Genomic DNA, 20,600 nt, shown 5'->3' with positions numbered 1-20,600 from the left:
AGTATAGGCATTTATGTAGCTAATTCTTTAGATGTAAATGATGAAACTAAATTAATGGTTTATAGATAAAACTGAATGGCTACTATCTAAAAACAAACAGAATAAAAGCCTTAAAGGTATAAAGTAATGGACAATCACACTAAAGAGTAAGAGGATTGTGATTATGAGAGGGTATTTCTCTTCCTGTTGTTTGTCTATATTTCTGTGGTAATAAGTTGAAACTAAGAATTTTGTTAGATTATGAAAATGTTGGATGCTTTGCTTTTTCTGCCAGTTAAAAACTTGAAATAATTACTGAGACATATTACACAAGTTTTAGAATGAGATAGCAGATTTTTGTTCGACACAAAAATATATTACTGCCAGGTATGGTGGCACATGATTTAATCCCAATAGTCAGGTGGATCTGAGTTAAAGGCCATTATAGCAAGGTCTGTATAGCAAGTTATAGCCAGGGGTACATAGAATGACCCAGTCTCAAAAGAAAATTTTTTTAAAAGTTTATTATTATTATTATTATTATTAGGGCCTAGCTGGACGGGTCAGTGGGTAAAGGAGCTTGCTGCCAAGCTGACAACCTAAGTTTAATGTTTGATTCCTGGAACCCACATGATGGGAAGAGAGAACTGACTTCCACAAGTTGACTCTTGACCTCCACATGTGTACCATGCCATGAACTTGAGCACTTGTTCTCAAGTACCCAGGCACGCACAAGCATGTGCACACGTGTGCACACACACACATACACACTCATTTGATTTTTTTTTTTTTTTAAAGATAGGTTCTAGGGTGGTGGTGGTGGTGGTGGTGGTGGTGGTGGTGGTGGTGCACACCTTTAATCCCAGCACTGGGGAGGCAGAGCCAGGTGGATCTCTGTGAGTTTAAGACCAGACTGTTACATATCCTGTCTTGAAACTCCCCCCATCCCGCCCCCCCCCCCCAGAAAAAAAGATAGTGTCTTATTGTGTAGCTCTGGCTGGAACTCACAAAGATCCATCTGTTTCTGTCTCCCAAGATGTGAGCTACCAGACTTAGCCTATTTATTATTTTTGAGGTAGGATAGTGTGTAGCCTAGACTGCCTTCCCTTCACCTCCCAAGAGCCAGAAATACAAGTATGCCCTGCCATGCCCATACTATACCCCCACTTTGTGTTTGGAAACAAGGTCTCACTATGTAGTCCAGCTTGGCCTCAAACTCAGAGCCTATTGCCTTAGCATCCCAGAGGTGCAGTTACATGTGCTACCACGTAGCTTGGAGATTTGTTCTAGTTCATGTCTGGATTAAGGATAAGTTTTCCCATTGGGGAACAGTACATTTAAAATCTTTATGAGGGGGCTGGAGAGATGGCTCAGAGGTTAAGAGCACCGACTGCTCTTCCAGAGGTCCCGAGTTCAATTCCCAGCAACCACATGGTGGCTCACAACCATCTGTAATGAGATCTGGCACCCTCTTCTGTATACATAATAAGTAAATACATAAATAAATAAATAAATAAATAAATAAATAAATAAATAAAAATCTTTATGAAGTGCTCACTTTCATTGAGACTTCATGCTTATTATTATAGTTTAGAGGGCTTAAAAGTTTTTTTGAAATTATAACTACATTTTTCCCTTCCCTTTTCTCTCTCCAAACCGTCCCATATACCCCTCCCTGCTCTCCTTCTAATTCATGGCCTCTTTTTCATTAGTTGTTATTGCATGTATGTATGTGTATGTATATACTTACACACACACACACACACACACACACACACACACATATTTGTTTTTTGTTTCTTGAGACATGGTTTCTCCGTATAGCTTTGGAGCCTATCCTGGAACTTGCTCTGTTATCCAAGCTGGCCTCGAACTCACAGAGATCTGCCTGCCTCTGGTGCACACCCCCCACCCCCACCGGCCAGTGCTGGGATTAAAGGTGTGTGCCACCACCTCCCAGCACATATATATTTCTTTACATGCATTTTTTATTTAAAAATTTGCAAATACTGGTAGGCTAGTTTGACACAGTCTATCTTGTATAATAATTTGCCTTAGCAAGAGTCTACTTCACACATGTCAATCTTTTTTGGGATGTGTGTTTTGAGACAGGGTTTTCTTGGCTCTCCTGGAGCCCGCTCTGTAGACCAGGCTAGCCTAAACTCAGAGATCCACCTGCCTCTGCCTCTCAAGTGCTGGCATTAAAGGCGTGCGCCACCACTGCCCAAAAAGATTTATTTGTTTGTTTATTTATTTATTTATTGAGAGATTTGTCTATCTATCTATCTATCTATCTATCTATCTATCTATCTATTTATTTAATGTATGTGGGTGTTTGGTCTGCATGCATGTCAGCACACCAGAAGAGGGGATGGGATCCCATGGGACTGTAGTTATATATGTTGTTGGGAATTGAACCCAGGACCACTGAGCCATCTTGACAGCCTCCACACAGGTGAATCTTAAAGCAGCAGGAGAAAATTCTGCATGAGAAGAATTTCCTTTGAAAGAGTGTTGTCATTAGTGTGTGTTTCAGTGTGCATTTGCATACCTGGTGAGCGATTTCTGTAAAGTGACAGAATGGAATTGTGCCTCTGATGTCTCTGCTCTGGGAAGTAACGGTAGGAAGTTGGTGCAGGTGCAGGTGCAGGTGGTGGAGCAGGCTCCGGAAGTGAACCACAGCCTGGGGCCATGTCTGCTGAGGTGCCTTCAAAGGAGGTTCCCTGTTAACTACTCTGTGGTCTTGAATTTAGAATTAAGCAAAGCCAACATTAAAGAAAAAGACAGTTGTGTAACACCAGTTTATCACATCTGAGAGAAGTTAGTCATTTGTCTTTACAGTGCAGCTGTGATTGTATGAAGGACAGAAACTAAAAACCTGCTCTATCGGTGGGTTTTTGTTTGGTTTTGGATACAGGGTCTCACTATATAGCCTTGTCTAGTCTGAAACTCTCTCTCTCTCTCTCTCTCTCTCTCTCTCTCTCTCTCTCTCTCTCTCTCGTTTTTTGAGACAGGGTTTCTCTATGTAACAGTCCTGACTGTCCTGGAACCCAATTTGTAGACCAGGCTGGCCTTGAACTCACTGAGATCTGCCTGCCTCTGCCTCTGGAGTGCTAGGATTAAAGGCATGCACCACCACCGCCTGGCTGGAACTCTCTCTAGAACAGGCTAGCCTGGAACTCACAGAGATCTGTCTGCCTCTGCCTTCCAAGTATTGTGATTAAAGGTGTTCTCCATCATGTCCAACTTATTTTTTAAGTATTTATTTTTTATTTTATGCATATGGGTGTTTTGCCTGCACATCACATGTGTGTAGTGCCCTTGGAGGCTAGAAGAAGGCATTGCATCCCCTGGGACTGGAATTATTGATGCTTATGAACCCACCACGTGGGTGCTGGGAATTGAACCCGGGTCCTCTGGAAGAGCAGCCAATGTTCTTAGTCATTGAGCCATCTCTCCAGCTCTGACCAGCTGTGTTTAACCTATTTGTTTAAGATAGGGTCTCCCTGTGTAACATGGCTGTCCTGGTACTCCCCATGAAGACCAGGTTGGCCTTAAACTCACAGATATTCTCCTGCCTCTGCTTCTAGAGTGTTGTGATTAAAGGTGTGTTATCATGCCCAGCCTATATTTAATTTTTTAAAAAACATTTTAAGTGTAGGTGTGTTTTGTATGTCTGTGTGCCACTTGTGTGTATGCTGCCCTCAGATGTCAGGTTCCCTGAACTAGAACTACACACACTTGTGAGGCACTGTGTGGATGCTAGAAATTTATCCTAGGTCCTCTGGAAGAGCAGCCAGTGCTCTTCACTGCTGAGCCATCTGTCCAATCAGGCTATGTTGAACTTCTTAAGAGATTACCAAACTATTTTCCCATTTTACACTCACACTAGCAGTATGTGATGGTTTCTCCCCTCTCCCTCTCTTCCCTTCTCTGCAGTCCTAGTGAATGGGAAGGTGTAGCTTATTATGTCTCCATGCAGCTTTCTTCTAGTACTAATGTTGAATATCTTTCTGTGTGGTTATTGTTCATTTTATGTCTTCTTTGGAAAATACCTAGTCAGAGCCTAACTTGTTTTTCAAAAATTGTTATCTTCTTATTCTTTTTCTGTGGGTTTTCTTTTCACCTTTTCTTATAGGGGAGTGGAGGGCCTAGGTGTGCTGGGAATCAAACCTAGGACTTTGCACATTCCAGTACAGTGCTCTAACTCTGAGATATATTCCAAGCACCCACCCCTTTTTTTTAAAAAAAATAATTTGCTTATCTTTATTTTATGTGCATTGATGTTTTAGCCTGCATGTATATCTATGTGAGGGTGTCAGATCTTGGAGTTACTGACACCTGTTAGCTGCCATGTGGGTGCTGTGAATTGAACCCATGTCCTCTGGAAGAGCAGTCAGTGCTCTTAACCACTGAGCCATCTCTCCAGACCCGGCCTTTTGTTTTTGATATGAGGTCTTAACAAGTTGTTCAGGATGGCTGTGAATGTAGTCTATGGGAAGTCTTGAATTTATGGATCTCAGTCTCTTAATCAAGTAGTTAGAATTGATTACAAGCCTATTTATTATACTTGCCCCCCCCAATGTATGTATGTATGTATGTATGTATGTATGTATGTATGTATGTAGAGTCTTGCTGTTTCACCCTGGTTGGCCTGGAACTCGCTGTTTAAGTATTTCTTCTTCCTACATCTCAAATGCTGGGATTATAGGCATGCAGTATCATGCCCAACGTCTAAAGTATACTTAATTTTAATTTTAAATTGTGTGTGTGTGTGTGTGTGTGTGTGTGTGTGTGTGTGTGTGTACATGGCTGGAAGTGCCTGAGGAAGACAGAAGAGGGTTTCAAATTCTCCCCCAATCATGCCCATGCTGCAGTTATAAATTGTTGTGAGCTGCCTGTTGTGGGTCCTGGGAATTGACCTTGGGTTCTCTGTAAGAGCAGCATATGCATTCTCTTAACTCTGAGCCATCTCTTCAGCCCCACATCTAAGTTGTTGGATTTTGTTTTGTTTGGTATTTTTGCAATTGTTTGCTTTGTGAGACAGGGTCTCATATGTAGACCAGACAGAGAAATGTCTGCCTTGGCCTCCCAGGTGTTGATATCAAAGGCATGTGCCACCATGCCTGGCCATCTAAGCTATTTTTATGGATTCTATTGTGAGTTTCTCAATTTAATTTTGGGTTTGTTCATTGCTAGTACACAATAGGTTAATTACAATTTTCACTTATTCTATGGCTAAAATAAATGTTTGGCCAGTGTAATGTTTAATCGTTAGATTGGCTGATGAATTACTTTGCTTTGATTAGCCACATTGCACATTATATATCTTGGACTAGTTGTGGTTGCCTTAGGCTGAGTTCATGACATGTTGGTACCCAACAGAAGCATATAATTTGACTCAGTATCTTAGAATGTAATACCTGTAACTTCAGAATAAAAATCGTATTTTAAATAGATGATAAGTATAATTGCTGAAGGAGAATTCACTTGCTTTTGTTTTAGGTTATGAATGAGTAGCTACTGTAGTTAATAGTATAAAATGAAAAAACTTAGCTGGGTGGTGGCACTTGCCTGTAGTCCCAGCACTGGTGAGGTAGAGGCTGGTAGATCTCTGTGAGTTCCAGGCCAGCCTGGTCTATAGATCCAGTTCCAGGATAGCCAGGACTACACAGAGAAACCCTGTCTCAAAACAAACAAACAGTCAAAACAAAAAAGAAAAAACTTGAAAGTACAGTGTCCCTAGTGTTGTGGTGTGCTTTACTTTGTTCACCACCAGTTGGTTTGGAATGAAGTAGACATTTTAAGCTGGTGTATTTCAATTATTTTCTCTAAATTATGAGATAAAGCATTGAAAGTCTTAAGTTTTGCATTTCTGGTGTTATTTATGTCTAAAACTTCAAATATTTTTCAGGGTCAGTTAAATGAAAGCATGGACCATGGGGGAGTTGGACCATATGAACTGTAAGTGTATATGAAAAGACTTACATTGTGCTTTCAAGTAGGTTGTACCTGTTCATAGCCTCAAGGGGTTCTATTTAATAATCTATTTTTAAACATGACTCATATTTGCAAAGTTGTTTGTTGGTTTGCTGAATATAAGATGAGAATTCAATATTTTGTGTGTAGAAAAAGATGAAATATGAGTTCAAATTGGTTAGGAATTTTTAATTCTTTTTTTTTTTTTTTTTCAAGACAAGATTTCTCTGTATAGCCTTGGCTCCTGAAACTCACTCTGACTCACTCTGTAGACCAGGCTGGCCTGGAACTCAAAGATTCATCTTCCTCTGCCTCCTGAGTGCTGGTATTAAAGGTGTGCACCACCACCACCCAGTGAATTTTTACTTATTTAATACAGAAAACTGTATTTGCAACTGTTTCTTATTGAAAAACTTATGCCATTGCCCCCAAATACTTTAACACGTGGTTCAGACAGAGAGATGAATGAAATTTTAGGTCCTGTTGAACAGATTCTGTTAGGTGAGTTATGACTAATCTGCTCCTAACCCCACCCTTCAGTAGAGAGCATGACAAGAGCTGAGAAGACAGAATACTCACATGAGAAGCATGTACATGACCTACACAGTTGCCAGTCCTTTTTTGGAGATTTAAGCTAGTAACTTGGAAAAGCCAGACATGGGAAGAAGTTCAGATATATTTTATTATCAAAAGATTTTAAACAAAACAAATCTCAGTGTGGTGGTGAGTGCCTATAGTCCTTGCACTCAGGCTGAGGCAGAAGAATGACTTTGAGGCCAGCCTGGGTTGCCTAATCAGTTTGAGATAGGCCTGAGTTGTATAACAACTTATTGAGTCATTTCTGAAAGATCCTAGATTTTCTGCTAAAGTTGCCAAATGATGTTGGGTAATCTCATGGACATTTTGAATGAACTAAATTGAATAACTAGAAGGTTTGTTTACTTCATCATTTTAGTAAACATGATCTAATTTTCTTAGTTTAGGGGTGCTTGATATTTAAGTAAATAAATAATAATAGCATGTTCTATGAGCAAACAGATAAACAGTTACCAGTCCACCCTGATCTTGACCAGCCATGTCATTAAATCAGCCATCAGTTAACTTCGTTCATATACTAAATTTACTGTCATGTACTTTTTTTTCTTTTACCTAATTGGATTCTATTTCTTTTTCTCCTTTCTAACTATGTGCTGGATATAATTGAACTTTTTGCAAATTTACTTCTGGTTTTGCTTTTCTTCCCAGTGGCATGGAACATTGTGAGAAATTTGAAATCTCAGAAACTAGTGTGAACAGAGGGCCAGAAAAAATCAGACCAGAATGTTTTGAGCTACTTCGGGTACTTGGTAAAGGGGGCTATGGAAAGGTAGGAAGTGTTTTTGAAATAGCTGTCTTTGATTTGGGTAGTTTGGTTCTCCTCATCAGTGTAGGATTTCACTGTGACTTGTATAATCTGAGGGTATATTAAATTTCCCCCCTTCTCACCACTCACACAGACATAATGTAGGTCCTGAGTATTTGCTGGATATGTGAGCAGCTGACGTGTCTATCGGCTCTGCTGTCGAGCAGTGCTTCCATCTTTGCCCCAGGGCACCTTGTGTAGGCGTTCTCTGTAAACACGGGCAGACCTCTCCTCACTTCAGGCACCTTAAACTATGTGCCCTGAGGCTGAATCTGAATGGATTTTCTTTGACTTGCAGCATCTAAGAAATAGGAAAGATGAAAGAAAGACCATAAGAAAGGGGTTTCATAGTTTTGTCCTAGGCTTTCTAATTTAAGACCTCACCTTTATATGTTCTGCCCAAGACAACTTATAACCCAGACATTCCTTCCCTCTTAAGAGAGTTTAACAACTTGGTTATATCAAGAACTATCTGTTCTATCCCAATGTTAGTTTTTAGAAGTGTGACATTTTCAGTTTATTTTTAAGGTTAAGGGCACACTGGAATACATTCTAATCGTCCTGAATATGTAACAATTTGAATCTTACATGTGTTGTTAATTAAAGGTATTGGGTAAGTAGACATTTTAATGGAGTGAGTAAAAATCTGTCAGTTACTATTAGTGTTGTGTGAAATAATAACAGTTGTATCCTTAGAATAAATTTATGTAAAAAAACTGAGAAATTTGTTTTTTAAATTTGGGAACACTTATAGTTTGTGCTCAGTGAACTAGGATTTTGTGTAGTGCTGTTTAGTTGGGTATTTCCCAACACTGCCATCAGGTGGCAGACAATCACAGAAAGTCCCCCATGTAACAGCTTTCTCCAGTAAATTCTAACATGTGGCCTCTCTAAGGGATCATTTTTGTGCACAGTCCTTTGTGATACAGTATAAACCACAGTATTACATGTTTCTTATAAATGGGTATTATGGAAGATGACCTGCATGGTTTGGCTTTTGATAATGTGCAAACACTTATTTCTTTGTCCAGGTTTTTCAAGTACGAAAAGTAACAGGAGCAAATACTGGGAAGATATTTGCCATGAAGGTGCTTAAAAAGGTGACTCCTTTCCCCTTTTCACTCTCAATGCTATATCTTAATTGCTATAAGTTTTCAGTCGGAAAAATGTGTCTGTAGGCACTGTGGTTTTAACTCAGTAGTAGAGATCAGTAGATAGGTTCAATGTACATGATACCCTGGGTTTAATCTGCAGCACTTCTTCCCTGCAAAAGGAAGAGTATTTATAATCATTCTCCTTGTAGAATGGGAATGATGTTGTGAGGTGTATTTTGTTTTATACTTGTTTATTTCTGAAAAGGGTAGAAAGGGAAGCACTTTCAGTTCTCTGAGGGACACTGAGCTTCTTCTGGTCTCCATGTTTCTAAGTAGTAAGCATATTATTACTCTTTTATACAGCACTTCTAGATTATATGTTAATTTCCTATGAAGATAGTTAAGGATTTTAATTTCTTCCACTCCTAACTTACTTTTTGTCTATCTTTCCCCTTTGGTTCATTTTCATTGACTCTACTATTGTGTTCTCTAGTTTTTTTGTTTGTTTTTTTGAGACAGGATCTCATGCAGCCAAGACTGGCCTTGAACTTCTGACCCTCCTGTCTTCATCGCCTGGGATTACAGGTGTGCACTACTATGCCTAGCTTCCTTAGGAGCCTTTTATTCCCTGTTCCAGTCTGTACTGTTAGCTCTCTAGACATGTCTGTCATTAAGAGACTCCCTTCAATCCTGGCTCTCAACTATTCCATTCTGTTTTCTTGCATGTCATGACTTTGTAGTTCTTTATTTATACCGTTTTCTTGTTGTAGTGACCATCTTGCCTTGAGAAAAAGTTCTTGAAGATTTTTGTTTATAATTGTTTTTTGTTGTTGTTGGTGAGACAGGCTCACTATACAGTCCAGGCTGGCCTTGAACTCATGATTTTGTTGACTCAGCCTTCCAAATTCAGCCATAACTTACAAGTGTTATGTAACCATGCTAGGCATGTTACTTCTCCTTTCATAACTGAGTTCATATAGCTGATAACCAAACCAATATCAAACAGATTGTTGAATAGAAAAGTATGGAGCATAGTCAGAGGGGGAAGTCCAGCAGGAGATTTGTGTTTGGGAGCTAGTGGTAGTACTGTGACTGGTAAACACACCAGAGTCTAGAGCTCCAGGGAGGAGCTCTGAGCCCTCACTAACTCCTCACTCTGTTTTCTAGTACTGAACTAATGTCATCAGAACAAATTTGATTCATATTTTACATTTTTCTTTATTTTCAATCTTTGTGTACACCTGTGTGTGTATGTGTGTGAGTATAGGTATTTATGTGCCATGGCATGCATATGGAGGTCAGAGGGAGATGTTGGGTGTTGGTGCTCACTTTTTACCTATTCAGAGGAAGTTCTTTTGTTAGTCTCCACTGTATGCACCAGATGAGCTGATGTACTTCTGAGCTGCTCCTGGCCTCTGCCTCCATCTTTGCTGCAGAGCACTGGGATTGCAGACATGGTTCTGGAGAGTCAAATTCAGGTCCTCATACTTGTGAGGCCAGGGTTTTACCCACTGAGCCTTCTCCCCAGCCATGATTCATATTGTTGCACTGTCCCACTGAGCCATACCCCCAACCTTTGTTTGTTTTTCTTTGCCACAGGGACTCACTGTAGCCTAGAAGTCATTATAGAGACCAGGCTGGCCATAGACCTGTAAAGTTGCTGGCCTCTGCTTCCAGAGTTCTGGAATTAAAGGCGTGTTCCACCATGCCTTTAAAGGATCCATATTTTAAAATTGTACTTTTGAGGCAGGGTTTTGCTATGTAACCTAGCCTAGCCTCAATTTGCAGTCTTCCTTCCTGTCCTAGTCTCTTGTGTGCTTGACTATAGGCATGTGCAGGGTCACCTGGCTGAGAATCTATGGTACCTTTGTACTTCTTTGATTGTTCAGAGGGTCTGTGTGTGTGTGTGTGTGTGTGTGTGTGTGTGTGTGTGTGTGTGTGTGTGGTGCTGGGGTTTGAACATGGGGTCTCATGTGCTAAGCCAGCCGGCTATTACTGTGTTGTACTCCTCACCCAGCCCCTGGGAATATTTTTAGTGTTGAAAATAATTTTTACTTAGAATTTTACTCTTTTTTTTTCTTGAGAGTTTTTGCTGAGAAGTCTTTTGCAAGTCTGATTTCCAATCCTTTTTCTCAAAAATGTTACATATTTCCTTCCTTCCTTCCTTCCTTCCTTCCTTCCTTCCTTCCTTCCTTCCTTCCTTCCTTCCTTCCTTCCTTCCTTCCCTCCTTCCCTCCTTCCCTCCTTCCCTCCTTCCCTCCCTCCCCCCTCCCTCCCTCCCCCTCCTTTCCTCCCTCCCTCCCTCACTCACTCACTGTCTCCTTCCCTCTCTCCCTTTCTTTCATTCTCTGCCTGTCTCCCTCTCTTCCTCCTTTCTTCCAAAAATTCTCTGTGTATGGGTGTTTCGCCTGCATATATGTGCACATGAGCATGCCCTGTACCCACAGAGGCCAGAAGAGGGCACTGGGTCCCCTGGAACTAGAGTTACAGTTTGTGAGCCATAGTGTGGGTGCTGGGAATCAAACCTGGGTCCTCTGCAGGAGAACAAGTGGTCTTAACCGCCGTCTCTCTAGCTCTGTTCTCTTACTTCTAATAGTTTTGTTTCAAAATTATATAGTAGTGTGTCATGCTTTGACTCTTATTACTAGTTTTAATTTTTTTGTTTGTTGTTTTGTTAGTTTGAGACACAGTCTCTCTATGTAGTCCTGGCTAGCCTAGAACAGAGATACAAGTGCCTCTGCCTCTTGAATGCTGGAATTAAAGGCAGCACCATAGTTTTCATTTTTGTTTTTAAAATCAATAAAATAAATACATCTCTAAAAAATGTTTAAATTATGTGTTTGGGTGTTTTGCTGCATGTATATGCAGACACCATGTGTATGCCTGTTGCTAATGGAGGTCAGAAGAAGCCGTTGGAGCCCCTGGCACTGGAGTTAGAGATGATTGTGAGCTCCTGCAAAAGCTACAAGTGCTGTTAACCACTGAGCCACCTCTCCAGCCCCCATAAATATTCTTTTTAAATTTGTATTTCATGTACATAGGTGTTTTTGCCTGCATGTATGTCTGTATAAGGGCGTCGGATCCCCTGGAACTGCAGTTACAGACAGTTATGGGCTGCCATGTGGGTGCTGGGAATTGAACCCCCATCCTCTGGAAAAGCACTCAGTGCTCCCAACCACTGAGCCATCTCTCCAGCCCCCCAATAAATTTTTATTTAGGGATTTCACATTATGATTCCTTTATTCCTGTTAAAGTCCAAAGCTAGAGTTCAAGATTTCTCTCCAATATGGTTCTGCTCCCCCTTTATTTCTTTTGACACATGGTCTCCCTCTTTAGCCCTAGGTAGCCTGAAACTCTGTAATTTCTAATCAAAGAATATTGTTTTCCATTTTAGTGATATTAATTTCTTGTCAGAATCTGGCACAACATTAAGATGAAGGGTAGAAATAAGCACAAATAATCCTGCACTATATTGTGTCTCCCATTCATGAAATACTCCTTAAAAGGGGTGGTGGGGCTGGAGAGATGGCTCACCACTTGAGAGCACTGGCTGTTCTTCCAGAGAACCTATATATATTTCCAGCACTCACATAGTGGCTCACAACCATCTGTAACTCCAGTCCCAGGGGATGTGACGCCCTCTTCTGGTCTCTGTGGGTACCAGGCACGCATGTGGTGCATACCTTCAACAAAGCTCCCATATATGTAAAATATATTTGAAAAAAAATTTAATTAAAGAAAAAGGGACAGTGCTAATTTCTTTCCCCCTCCTTCTTTTCCTCCTCTTATTTTTTGTCTTTTTGAATTTTTTTTTCAGACAAGGTCTTACTACATAGCCCTGGTTAGCTTGGAACTCTATGTAGACCAAGCTGGTCTTGAACTCAAAGCCTCCAGAGTGCTGAGTTTAAAGGTGTGTGGGTACTATGCCTGTCCTTTCTTTATTTTGTTTTGGAGACAGGGTCTCACTCTGGAGCTCTAGCTAGCCTAGAAAGTCCAAGTTTAAAAGAATGGATGCCTAATCCATTGTTCTATAAACCCATCCTTTCACGAGACCTCTTTTGCTAGTGATAGCCTCATAGTTTTCCTGAGGTCTAGCATCTAATTTCTTCAGTGGTTTATACAGGATCACTTTCCCTGGATTCAGAACTTAGATCGTATTCATTCAAAATGTCATACTCAAGAATGCTGTGGGTTAACCAAGGTAGATGAGACTAGTAGGTCTTACATAGTTACAATTTTTTAATTACATTTATTTCTGTGAGGTGGGTGGGTGGGTCAGGACAGTTGAGCAGGAGTCAGTTTTCTCCTTTAATTTAGCATGTGGGGCCCAGGGACCAAAGTCAGGTTGTTAGGTTAGGCAGGGTACTTTTAGCCTGTTGAGGTATCTTTTCAGCCTAGCCCTTTCGTATGTTGTTAATCATTTTGTTCCTGTGAGTAAAACAAAACTACAATTACTGTCTAAGGTGTCCAGCAAAGTATGGCTACTTGAGAAGTTCTATGGGGAAGACCTTAGCTAGTCTTATTCTAACTGACACACTCTAGCACTTTATAGGAGTTTTCTTGAGTGAGTTCTTTGACAGCTCCCTCTCCACTGTCTTGTCCTTGGGGTTACAGTTAGTTAACACTGGATCCTGGGCTGATATCTGATTTTCTTAGCTTCCATTATCTGTGTCTTTTTTTTTTTTTTTTTTTTTTTTTTTGTCTGTTTACTTCCATTTACTGGTGTTCATAAAAATGACTTTTTAAAAAAATATTAAACTAGCTGGGTGGTGGCATGTACTTTTAGTCATAGCACTTAGGAGGTAGAGGCAGGCAGATTTCTGTGAGTTTTGAGACAAAAGATCTATATAATGAGCACTAGGACAGTCAAAAAAAATCAAAGAAATAAACAAAAACCCTAAAATTTATATATCTTAACGGGTATCCTGTTATCTTTAATTTTTTTATTATGTTTTTTAAACTTTGTGTGTTTATTTGTATGGATCAAAGGACAACTTTTGGGAGTTGGTTTTCTCCTTCTGCCAAGTGGGTCCCGAGGATCAAACTCAGATTGTCTGGCTTGGTGGCAGTACCCTGCTGAGCCTCCTCAGCTGCTCATGGCCTCATGCACTCTCTTAGTGCACATGTGCACTGCATAACATTCACATCAGGTTAAGCATAGGTCTTCCAACAGCTAGAGTCTGAATTCCTAAACCCCTAAATGAGATGATAGTAGGCCCCTTTGGAGTGTTTTTCTCTGATTTTCTGGCACATGGAGGCAAAGTTCTGATCTACCAGACCTAAATGTTGGTGAAAGAATTCTTCTTTCACAGACTGACAGATGAAATCAGGGGAGTGTGAGGTGTCCCGTTATTTTAAGTGAGTTGTTCACATCGGGCTTGTCAGACTTTACTCTTTTCTTTTTTTTCCCCCAGTCTTTACTCTTTGTGAGAATGGTCTCATTTGGTTATTTACTCAGAATATTGAGGAAAAGACTTTCAGTAACCATCTTTAGAAGCAAACTACTTTATTCTTGCTAGAGCCTTTGGCCAAAGTTTTGTTACTCACAAGATTGCCTGTGCCTGTGTTCCATCTTTTATTAAACTAGTGTGGAGATACTGGGTGCTAATTCTCTTCATTGGGGTGAAATGTATTCTGTCTCTAATTTACTTGCCCTGTCATTCAAGGGAAAAATGAATAAGCTTGTTTTTAAAATTACTCAGCCACCTATAATCAAAACTCTTTCTCCATTAAGGTTTAAACCTATTTTCAGGTAGGTAGGTAGGTAGATAGGCATATGTATATACATACATATGTACCTAGTTTCTTTGTCTTTTTCTTCAACTTCAGTAATATCTAGTTCAGTCTTTTCCCTCTTGTTTCCAGGTCTTCTTAGTCTGGGTGTCGTCATTGCCTTTGTATCACTTAACTGATCAACAGACTGGCCTTTGATTCAACTCCACCAGTTTTCACTTCCATTCCATGTCAAGGTCTTAGTGTTCTTGTTATTTTATTTTATTCAGAGACCATCCTAATTAACTTAGCCTGCCACTTGATTTAGTTGTTACCCCACTAACCTTATGTTCAGCAAAATGCTAATCTGAATCTTTGTTTCTCTCTCTACTCCTGTGTTCCTCTGTCAGCTGCTGAGCATTTTCTGGCAGAAATCACATAAATCTGTAGATTGCTTTTAGAAAAAATTCATAAACTCCAACTCCAGTGTATGACTTGTTTAGACCCCAATTATCCTAACGATATTTGACATCTCCGTGCACAAGTCCTTGCATTCTGTGGCTGTTGAGAGCTTTTACTCTCGGCCATTCATTTGTTCCGCCAGCACCATCCACTCTCTCCCTTCCTGTGAGACAGTCGTCCGTGCTTTCTTGCAGCTGCCCACCCTGGCCCCTGTTCCAGCACTGTCTTACCCAATTTTTTACTTAGTGAAATGTGTTCTTTTCTGGAGCTAACTGCTCTGTTTTAGATCCCCTTCCTTTCTACCTGTTTGAATACTTGACTCTGTTACTTAATCACTCTTGTTCTCTCCTCTGTCCTGGCTTTTTTTATTCTAAAAATTTTTATCTATTATTTGTGTTTGTGTGGGCACATGCACATGCTTGGTACCACAATGTGTGCATGTCAGAGGACTTTTGGGAGTCAGTTCCTTCTTGTTTCTACCACAGTGCATAATCTAGGCTAGCTGGCCTACAAGCTTCAGTCAGTTCTCCTATTTCTACCTCCCATCTTGAAGTGGGAGTGCTAGAATTGCAAATGTACACTCCACAGCTGGCCTTTTTACCTGGGTTCCGAGGGTTGAAACATGCCAGGATTGCATTGCGGGCACTTGACCCACCCAGCCAGCACCAGGGCCCTGGACTGCTTTGAGTCCAGAGTTTGTTAAATTGCTCTGGCTGCCATCAAACCTGTCCCTCTTGCCTTAGTCTCCTAAGTTCTGGAATCACAGGCATATGTCACCATGCCCAGCTTCCCATGACTTCTTTCTTTCTTTAATATATTCACTCAACATCTCCTTTTGAATCTCCAGAACTTGAGAAGTAGGGTCTGTATTGCCCCCTCCACTTTTTCTTCTTTTTCTCATTTATTTGTTGTGTGTGCACATTCCATGGAGTATGTGTGGATTCAGAGGACAATTTGCAGGAGTTGGTTCTCTCTTTCTACCAGTTGGGTTCCAGGGATCAAATTCAGGTCATCAGGCTTGACAGCAAGTGCTTTTAACTGCTGAGCCATCTTCCAGCTCCACCTTAGTTTGTTTTTCTCTCATAGTATTCTGGCTTATGACTCTACTATTTTAAGATACTCTTGTCTCTAAGTTGTCAATGATTTCCCAGTTGCTAAATCCAATAGTCTTTATTTAGTTAATACTTAATTTACATCTCTGTACTCTGAAGCAGTTAACCACAGCTCTTTTTTTTTTTTTTTTTAAGATTTATTTGTTGTATTTTACATGTATAAATATTTGCCTATATGTGTGTTTGTGTACAATATGCATTCCTGGTGCCTGTGGAAACCAGAAGAGAACACTGGACCCCATGAAGCTCTACATGGCTGTGAGCTGCCATGGGAGTGCTGGGAATCAAACCTGGATTGGTTTGTTTCAATACTTTTTGTTTGTTTTTGAGACTGGGTCTCACTATACAGCTCTGGCTGACCTGGAACTCTCTCTGTAGACCAGGCTGGCCTCACACTAGATGAGATCTGCCTGCTTCTACCTCCTGAGTGCTGAGATTTAAGGCATGTGCCACCAGGTCCAGTGTGACCCCTTATCACTCCCTGCCTTCCTGTCTTGAGACCTGGTATGGGTTCTCACTCAACTAGAAGTTCATGGTTTCCTACAAGACTGGCTGGGCAGTAAGCTCTTGGGATCTGCCTGTCCCTCCTTCTCAGTTCTGGAGTTGAAGACACACAGCCATGTCCAGCTTTTTTTTTTATTTTTATTTTTTATTTATTTATTTATTTTATTTATCTTTTTTTTTTTTCGAGACAGGGTTTCTCTGCTTTGCGCCTTTCCTGGAGCTCACTTGGTAGCCCAGGCTGGCCTCGAACTCACAGAGATCCGCCTGGCTCTGCCTCCCGAGTGCTGGGTGGTTTGCGCCACCACCGCCCGGCGTCCAGCTTTTTATATGGGTGCTGGGAATTTGAACTCAGGTCCTCAGGTTCTCAGGCTTCCAGAGCTATCGCTGTTATACAGTCATCTCCCCAGGGCCGTAATTAGGATATTTTGCTATAGTTTGTCTATCCACCCTTCATTCTGCTCTGCTGTCACATATGTATAGTAATATTTCACCCCTAAAATTTGATGTTCATACAGTTTTGACCCACTTTTTGAAGAAAAAATTTATTTTATTTGTGTGGATGTTTTGCCTGCATGTATGTGCATGCCTAGTACAACTTGGAGGCCAGAAGAGAGTGTCAGATCCCTTGGAACTGGAGTGAGCCACCATGTGGGTTCTAGAAATTGAACCCGGGTCCTCTGGGAGAGCAGCCAGTAATCTTAACTGCTGAGCCATCTCTCCAGCCCTGAATCGTTCGAGTTTTGAGTTAGTCTATATTTAAATTTTATTTAAAAGTGATTTATTTAATTTATGTGTATGATGTTTTACTTGCATGTATGTCTGTGTACCACATGTGTGCACTGCCCAGGAGGCTAGAAGAGGGCCTCAGATTCCCTGGAACTAGAGTTAGAGGATTGATTATGAGCTGCCTTGTGGGTCCTGGTTGCTGAGATTGGGTCCTCTGCATGTGCAATAAACACTCTTGTCTCTCCAGCCCCTGTGCATTCACATTTTTAATTTCAGCTTTTGCTGTATAACTTGAGAGTTAATTATAGACATTATAATACTTCACCCTCAATTCTGTTAAGAATAAAGGTATTTTCTTTTTTTTTTTTTTTTTTTTTTTTTTTGGTTTTTCGAGACAGGGTTTCTCTGTGTAGCTTTGCGCCTTTCCTGGAGCTCACTTGGTAGCCCAGGCTGGCCTCGAACTCACAGAGATCCTCCTGCCTCTGCCTCCCGAGTGCTGGGATTAAAGGCGTGCGCCACCACCGCCCGGCAAGGTATTTTCATACTCCAGTATTACTGGAGTATAATTATTGTACTTGGAAATGTTAACATTAATGTTCAGTACTGTTTCCTAATATATAGGCTATGTTCAAACTTTTTCAGTTGTTCCTTTTTGAAAGCAGGATTTCAAATAGCCCAAGCTGGCCTCTAAACACTCTGCTCTGTGTAACTGAGGATGACCCTGGACTCTCTCGATCCTTCTATCTTCACTGTTGAGTGCTGGGATTGCAGGTGTGCACCATTATGAATGGTCACTGTAGAGCCATTTCTCACCCATTAAGAAAATTGTCTTTTATGGCACTGACTGTCTTAAAGAGTCAGGATTAGTTATTGGCTTACAACTACCTGCAATGCCCAAATCCAAAGGGGATCTGATACATTTGGCCTCTGAGGGCACCTGCACATACCCACACACAAACACATACACACACTTAGAAATAAAAGTGCTGGTTTTGTTTGTTTTGAGATAGGTTCTCTATGTAGCCCTGGCTGTCCTAGAACTCACTCTGTAGACCAGCAGGCTGGCCTTGAACTCAGAGATCCACCCACCTGCCTCTGCTTCTTGAGTGTTGGGATTAAAGGCGTGCTCTACCACTGCTCCGCTGAGAAGATTTTTTTAAAAAATAAAGTATGGTGGTTGGTTTTTTTTTTTCCTTATGTTTTTAAAGAATCAAAGCCAGAAGTTGGGCATGGTGGCACACACCTGTAACCACAACATTTAGGAGGCTAATGCAGGATTGTGAATTGAAACCAATTGGGCTACATAATAAAATCATTTTTCAAACCCAGAAAGGGTTGGGGATGTGGCTTAGTTGATAGAATGCTTATTTAGCATGCACAAAATCCTGGGTTTGATCTGTAACCCTATGTAAGTGTGCCATGGCATGCATGCCTGTAATCTTCAGCATTCGGTAGGTGCAGGGAAGAGGATCAGAAGTTGAAAGCCATTCTTGACCACACAGTGAGTTTGAGGCCAGCCTGGAACACATGCCACCCAATTAAAAGAAAAGTCTAGAAAAACAAAAATAGAATTGGTACCAGAGGCAATGGCTTACGGAGCTGATAGTGGCAGGAAGACTACTTGGCACAGGGATTCAGGATCAGTCTGGACAATAAAGGAGGACCTTTTCTCAAAAAGAGTTCATTAAAGAGTCAGTGTGAGCTGGGCATAGTAGTTCATGTCTGTACCCCAGCACTTCGGAGGATCACATCAGTATAAGGCCAGACAGTGCTTCAGAGTGAGATCCTGTCTCAGAAACCTCTTGGATAAGAAAGAACCAGTATAGACTTGTTTTTCTCTATTATCTATTTTTAATATGATTCATTGTGGTTTTCAAATATTGCTAATAAAAATTCTATTTTGTTTTTAAAATTAGTCTAATTTGTTTTTGTTTGTTTTGCTTTTGAAATAGCATCTCCCACTTTTTGCTTAGGGTTGCCTAGAACTCACTGCATGTAGCCCAGACTGGGCTCAAACTCCTGGCAGTCCTCCTGCCTTAGCCTCTTCTGTGCTGGATTATATAGACTTAGACCACCATTCCCAGTTATGTGGTTCTGAGGAGTGAAGCCAAGGCTTCATGCATGCTAGAAAAGACAGCCACCAATTGGGTCACATCCCCAGCACCAAAATGCACAGTTTCAAGTTGCTTCTGTGGTAAAATTATCAACATAGCATTCTCTTCAATTTGTGAGTTTTGTTTTGTTTTGTTGAGACAGGAATTCTCTATGTAGTCCTGGCTGTACTGGAGCTTAATATGAAGACCAGGCTGGCCTTGAATTCAAAGATCCACCTGCCTCTGCTGGGATTAAAGGTGTACATCACCACACATGACCAAATTTGTTTATTTCTTTTGTGCTTAGTTTTCTTTTACAGTTCTGTCCTTGATTTCATTTTATTCTTAGAATGTATAAAATTATTAGCATTCAGAAATCAAAATTTTTGTATGTGCAACTGGGTGGTGGCAGTGGTGCTTCAGCACTGGGGAGGCAGAGGCAGGTGGATCTCTGTGAGTTCAAGGCCAGCCTGGGCTACAGATCGAGCTCTAGGACAGCCAGAATTGTGATACAGAGAAACCCTGTCTTAAAACAAAACAAAAACAAAAAACAGAATTTCTATAATTGCAATAACAAATTTAAACAAGATGGCGGATAGCCAAACCATTGAGGTTTACTCAGAAAATTACTCAAAAGTCTTATTCTCTTACCACTCTTTTACTGTTAGCCTTGAGACTTGCTTAGTTGTATTTAATTTTATAAATACAAATAACATACATATGTTTGCTTGCATTTTCTGAGTCAGGGTCTTACTGCCTTGTTCTGCTGGCTCAGCATAGGCTGATTTATGGTCCTGCTGCTTCAGCCTGTGTGTATTGGAATTCTAGGCCTTCTCCGTCATACCCAGCTTGTTTTTACTCTTTCCTCATTCTTTCACAAAGCATAGCATATACTATATGTACTATAAGTGATACAGTACTTGGTATGTCCCTTTCACCTCACCTTCATAGAAATGTTTCTTATTCTCTTTATGGTTATATGTATGTAGACTATGTAGGCTTCCAGCAATATCCTACATGTGGACATTCAGTTTGTTTCTAGTGTTTTCACTTTTGTAGATATGGTTACAACTAATAACGTTGTGTGTTTGCGTCCAATATTACTAGGCGTTTACCATTGGAATAATTTCCTAGAACTTATGCTTAGTGTGTCTAAAACTACATAATTTTCACAAAATTCTTTTATTATTATTTGTTATTCTTATTATCATTATTATTATTGAAGACAAGATCTTACATAATTTAGGCTGGCCTCAAGCTTATTAATAACCATAACTGGCCCTGAACTCCTGATCTTCCTGTCTCTGTCTCTCTCAAGTGCTGAAATGATAGGAATGTGCTTTCAAACCCATCTTTCCTTATTTCTTAAAACGAAGACTGCAAGCACCAATGACAGACCTTTAACCTTTCTTCTTTTTTCTTTATCTTCATCGTCTTAGTTACAAGCCACTTTCCTTAGTTTCTTGTTCTGGCCACCTGCTTTGTGTCATTTCTTCCCTAAACACCACGATTGCACTAAAAGCTGAGGGTTATTCAT

General features: G+C 40.6%; 1 protein-coding gene across 6 annotated transcripts in view; it reads left to right on the top strand.

Annotated features, from left to right (window-relative positions):
• The window catches only part of Rps6kb1 (ribosomal protein S6 kinase B1), a 43,461-nt gene that overhangs the window by 3,524 nt on the left and 19,337 nt on the right, over nucleotides 1-20,600 (top strand). For all 6 annotated transcript variants that reach the window (XM_028878285.2, XM_028878286.2, XM_037201374.1 and 3 more), the window contains exons 2-4: nucleotides 5,894-5,943; nucleotides 7,204-7,324; nucleotides 8,392-8,460. In XM_028878285.2, coding sequence (XP_028734118.1) covers nucleotides 5,894-5,943; nucleotides 7,204-7,324; nucleotides 8,392-8,460 — 240 coding nt within the window. The remainder of the gene's footprint in view (nucleotides 1-5,893; nucleotides 5,944-7,203; nucleotides 7,325-8,391; nucleotides 8,461-20,600) is intronic.

This window comes from Peromyscus leucopus, chromosome 8b (assembly GCF_004664715.2).
Source record: "Peromyscus leucopus breed LL Stock chromosome 8b, UCI_PerLeu_2.1, whole genome shotgun sequence".
NCBI classification, from domain to species: Eukaryota; Metazoa; Chordata; class Mammalia; order Rodentia; family Cricetidae; genus Peromyscus; species Peromyscus leucopus.
Note: the sequence above shows the minus strand (reverse complement) of the source record. Positions and strands in the feature narration are given on the sequence as shown.